The 5,334-nt window shown below is 62.7% G+C and overlaps 1 protein-coding gene across 1 annotated transcript in view; it reads right to left on the minus strand.

Annotated features, from left to right (window-relative positions):
- The window catches only part of TTLL8 (tubulin tyrosine ligase like 8), a 28,016-nt gene that overhangs the window by 1,341 nt on the left and 21,341 nt on the right, over positions 1-5,334 (minus strand). The window contains exons 8-11 of the mRNA XM_015568710.1: positions 4,836-4,933; positions 2,158-2,458; positions 558-993; positions 3-144 (exon numbers count right to left, since the gene is read on the minus strand). Coding sequence (XP_015424196.1) covers positions 3-144; positions 558-993; positions 2,158-2,458; positions 4,836-4,933 — 977 coding nt within the window. The remainder of the gene's footprint in view (positions 1-2; positions 145-557; positions 994-2,157; positions 2,459-4,835; positions 4,934-5,334) is intronic.

A 5,334-nucleotide genomic window follows, 5' to 3' on the forward strand; every position in this document is an offset into this window, starting at 1 on the left:
GCCCCGCGCCTTCAGCGGTGCGTCCCGGAGCGAGGGGGAGAATCTGAAGCGGGGGATGGGCGGCATTTGCTTCTTGCCTTTCCGCACGCTGACGCCCTCCACGCAGAGGTCAGACCCATAGACCGGCGGCAGGTCCACAGCAGACTGAGGGGGGCGAGGGGGCGAGGTCAGGAGCGCTGGCTGCCCTCCCCAGGGACCAGCGCCCCTTTTCCTGGGCAGCCAGGCAGGCATCAGGCCACAAGGGGAAGCACTGGCTACACTGCCCGATGCTGGGCCGCCCGCCCTCCAGGGAGGCCTCGGTGCAGGGTCCACCCTCAGAGCCAGCAGCCGGCACAGAGCCCCCCGCCCCCATGGCCTACGGAGGCCCCTGAGGGTGCGATTTCCCCGAAGAGAAGAGGGGGGCCCAGCAAGAATCGGCAGGGAAGGACCCAGTGGCCATGGGCGCCCCACAAGCCCAGTGACCCCTTGCTCGGTTGGCATGAGGGGCCAGCCAGCGGGGGCAGGGCCAGGCCCTGGGAGCACCCCGAGTTCGGAGCCTGGGTCCCCCGCCCCCGCACCTGCTTCCACAGCAGCTCGAAGTTGCCGACGTCGCAGTTGCGGTCGCCCTTGCGATCCAGCACCACCTTGATGGTGTCCTCCTGCACCTGCGCGCACAGCTGGGCGGTGACGGGCGTGGAGGCGTGCATGGTGGGGCTGGAGTTGATCTCGATCAGCCAGGGCTTGAAGTCGTGGCCCAGGATGAAGTCGGCGCCGTAGAGCTCGAAGCTGCTCTTACGCGGCTCCACGTGGTCCTGGGCCACCTTCATGGTGTTGGCGACGGCCTGCTTCATGGCGGGGTAGATGATGCTGCCCCACACCGAGCCGCGGCCGCGCTTCTGCAGGTACTCCTGGAAGCGCGCGCTGGTCCACATGTTGTGGTAGGGCAGCAGCGGGCTGCGGCCCTTGTCGATCTTCAGGTGCTTCTGGATGGAGTTGTTGCAGAGGTGGATGGCCCTGCAAGGCCAGGCCACGGTCAGGGCCGCCCCCCGAGTCCCTACCCAGCCCCAGCCCCCAAACCCACATCCCAGCTCCACCTGGGACCCCGCCCCCTGGCACCAGGTCTCTGCGGGAGGGACGCCAACAGCTCCCCGTCCTGCCCGGGGGACCCACAGACTGCACCAGGGCCAGGTCAGAAGCCCATGCCCGGCCGGCGTGGCTCAGTGGTTGACGTAGGAACCAGGAGGCCACGGTTCGATTCCCGGTCAGAGCACATGCCCGGTTGAGGGCTGGATCCCCAGTGTGAGGCGTGCAGGAGGCAGCCCATCCATGATTCTCTCTCATTAGGAACCAGAGGCCACGGTTCGATTCCCGGTCAGGGCACAGGCCTGGGGTGCAGGCTCGATCCCCAGTGTGGGGCGTGCAGGAGGCAGCCGATCTGTGATTCTCTCTCATCACTGATGTTTCTACCTCTCTCTCCCACTCCCTTCCTCTCTGAGATCAATAAAAAAATATTTATATTTTAAAAATCCCACCAGCCCGGGCCACCAACTAGGAACCTCCCCGAGCCTCAGTTTCCCAATGTCCACGGCAATAAGACGGGGCTTTGAGGGGCTGGTCTGGGGAGAAGGATTCACCAACTAACCTTTCCAGTTTGTTCACTTAGACTCGGGCCTTGTTCTAAACAGAGTAATGTCTCTGGGAACTCTGAACCCCAGGGGTGCTCTCAAGGTCACGTCTGTGCACGTGTGTCCGGGATCCCCGCCTGGTCCAGGCCCCGCCCCTGCACCCACCCCCATGGCCGTGGGTAAGCTTTACTCCGTGAGGCACAAGAGGGAGAAGAAAGAGACTCAGGCGCACGGAAGAGTCTGGAAGCTGCCCTATTGCAGGTGTTAGGGTGACGGACCCTCGGGGCTCACCCCGTCTGGCAGGGCCACGCCTGCGCAGAAACGATTTCAGGGACCCCTCACAGCCTGGGGTCCCAGATGGAGAGCGGGGCACAGGGACGGGGGGTGCTTCCAGGATTTTCTGGAGTCACACTTTGTGGGCGTGCCGAGCACCGGCTTTGGGGGACAGGGGCCGGGGCCTCCCCGCTGTGCATGAGGTGGTGGGTGGTGGGCAACAGCGGACACAGCCCGGGAGCCCTGCCCGGGCCCAGCCCACGGCGCTGACCCCACTGACCCGTCCAGGTCGTCCAGGGAGAAGCGCCGCGTGGAGAAGCGCAGGTAGCTCTCCTTGTAGAACCAGATGGTCAGGGGGTTCCAGTCGGTGACCAGGAACCACTGCCGGATGTCGAACTTGGTGTCGTAGATGAGCAGCGGCGTCTCGATGTACTTCTGCACCACCCACTTGTCCTTGGCCAAGAGGTTGTCCGAGGCCACCAGCTCCAGGATCTCCTCCACGCGGTCCATGCACACGATGTCTGCAAGAGGCAGTGTGGGCGGGGGTTGGGCGGGGGTAAGGGGGTGGGGCGGGCTCTGACCTCAGGTCCAGCCTGCAGCCGGTGCAGCCCCAGGACTGCAGGGAGGACGTGAGGACGGGGAGGGAGCCATGGGACAGCGGCCCTCTGGGAAGCGGGCCGGGGAGTGGCGGGAATGGTGGACAGGGGAGCAGGGCCGGCTCTGGGAAGCCAGCAGGCAGGTGCGTGGGCTGCTCCGCCCACTGGGATGGCCCAGGGAGGCCTCATGCCCACGGGTGACTGGACGAGTGGGGGTGGGCTGGGTGCCTTAGTGCTCACCCCCACCTGGCCCTCCTCCACGCTGCAGGGGGCTACGGTTTCTCACGCTCACCCCCCAAAGTCAGGCCACGTGACTAGTCGTGAGCAGTGACGTCTGAGCAGAAGTGATGTCACTGCTCTGGCTGCAGCACAGACCCTGCGCCCACTTTCCCTGGCAACCCTGAGGCCTGCAGCGAGTGGTGTCACACCGTAGAGGGCGGGCGACTTTGGTGGGCAGAGCCCCCCACACCACCCTCCCATGCCAAGCTGCATGGGCAATGGGCATGAGGAGGGATGAACTTGGTGAGGCTCATTCATGGCCTCGTTGAGAGCCACTGAGGTTTGGGGGCTGTTACGCGGCACAACCTGGCCCTTCCTGACTGATATGAGGGTGGAGGGGAGCTTTCCTCACAAGAGCAGGAGGCTGGTCTCCAGCTGCAGGAAGATGAGACCTTGCCGTCCTGAGGAAAGGCTGGGACAAAGCAACCAGCACTGGCGTGATGCTGAGCTGAGGGCAGGGAAGACTCAGGGGCGGGGACACAGCCAGTGACCGGGAGGAGAGTGGTGCTCTGGGTCCTGACCAGGTGCGTCTGTGGGTGTCCTGGGGGTGCAGCGGGAGAAGGTCTGGCCTGAGGGACGGGAGCAGGGAGCCACCCGCAGACAGTGCCGCCACCCAGAGCCGTGGGCTCAGGCCTAGCACTGCTCCAGCCAGCAGAGAACGTTCTGGGACAGATGACATTTAGGACAGAGTGCAGTCACATCGAATCAACAGATCTTTAAAAGTCACGTAAAAATTAACCACTTGTGAATGTAAAACAATGACAACAACAAAAAATTCAAGGGGCCAACAGAATCTCCAAATGAAAAGAAAAATGTATGTAGAGGCTCAGGAAAATGAGAACATTATATAACAAATAAGAGGGTGCAGCTAAGGCCACATCCCGAGGAGATTTCATAGCCTTGCAGTTTCTTGTTGCACAGGAAATATTGAAAATAAATAAGCTTAGGGTTTAAGTCAGAGCCAAGAGGGGAAATGTCCCTGAAGGAACGCTGAGAAAAAATGTAACCAAAAGCTGTTCTTTGGAAGCACAAATCTACCTTAAAATCTTACTTTTTAAAAAGAGAGAAAGGAGCACACAGCGCCGACCATTGGGAATAAGAAGAGCGTGGTCATGGCTACGACGCGAGAAGATGAGGCATAAAACGGGCACACAGCCACCACGGGCACACAGCCACCACGGGCACACAGCCACCACGGGGACACAGTCACACGGGCACACAGCCACCACGGACACACAGTCACACGGGCACACAGCCACCACGGACACACAGCCACCACGGGCACACAGCCACCACGGACACACAGCCACCACGGACACACAGCCACAACTGCACACAGCACAACACACAGTCACACGGGCACACAGCCACCACGGACACACAGCCACCACGGGCACACAGCCACCACGGACACACAGTCACACGGGCACACAGCCACCACGGACACACAGCCACCACGGGCACACAGCCACCACGGACACACAGTCACACGGGCACACAGCCACCACGGACACACAGCCACCACGGGCACACAGCCACCACGGACACACAGTCACACGGGCACACAGCCACCACGGACACACAGCCACCACGGGCACACAGCCACCACGGACACACAGTCACACGGGCACACAGCCACCACGGACACACAGCCACCACGGGCACACAGCCACCACGGACACACAGTCACACGGGCACACAGCCACCACGGACACACAGCCACCACGGGCACACAGCCACCACGGACACACAGCCACCACAGACACACAGCCACCACGGACACGGCTGACAAGGGGCGGGGCCGCCCCGAGCGCCTGGGCTCGAGGAGGGTCACGAGCAGGAGCCTGTCGCCGGGACCGTCCCATCAACAAGGACGGCAGACCCGCTGGATTGGGGAGAGGAAGGAGCCTCCTAACGAACGGCAGAGCGCAGGGCAGAAGCCGGGGGACAGTCCCGTTAGACGCCTGTTCCCGGGACCAGGGCTGCCGGGAGCCTGGGAGTCTGAGCCCGTGGACCCTGGTGCCCCGCCCACTCCTCACCCCGCAGGGCTGTCCCCGCGGCAGGCGTCCTCCCCGGCACTCACCCGGCAGAGGGCACGGCGGCCTCAGGGCGGCACCGGGGCTGCTCCTGGCCGGGGGCGTGGGCACTGGGGCCCGAATGTCGACCTGGGCCCGGTACAGGCTGCAGGGAGACGAAGGCGGGGCTCCCGTGTGGGGCCCCAAGTCAGTGTGGCCCTTGCAGGCCCGTGTGTCCAGCGGGAGGGGTGCCTGGGATGGCATTCCCCCCATGGGCACCTCCTGGTGAAACGCCAACCTGGCCCAGCCAGGCAGCTCAGTGAGTGAGCCTTGACCTAGGAACCAGGAGGTCATGATTCCGTTCAGGGTCAAGGCCCAGGCCCAGGCTGTGGGCTCGATCCCCAGTGGGGGGCGTGCAGGAGGCAGCCCATCCATGATTCTCTCTCATCACTGATGTTTCTCTCTCTCTCTTCCTCTCCCTTCCTCTGAAATCAATAAATGTTTTTAAAAAATCAATAAAAACATTTTTAAAAAAAATCAATGTTTTGTAATTTTTGGGACGTAAAT

The sequence above is a fragment of the Myotis davidii genome, unplaced genomic scaffold, assembly GCF_000327345.1.
Source record: "Myotis davidii unplaced genomic scaffold, ASM32734v1 scaffold845, whole genome shotgun sequence".
NCBI lineage: Eukaryota > Metazoa > Chordata > Mammalia > Chiroptera > Vespertilionidae > Myotis > Myotis davidii.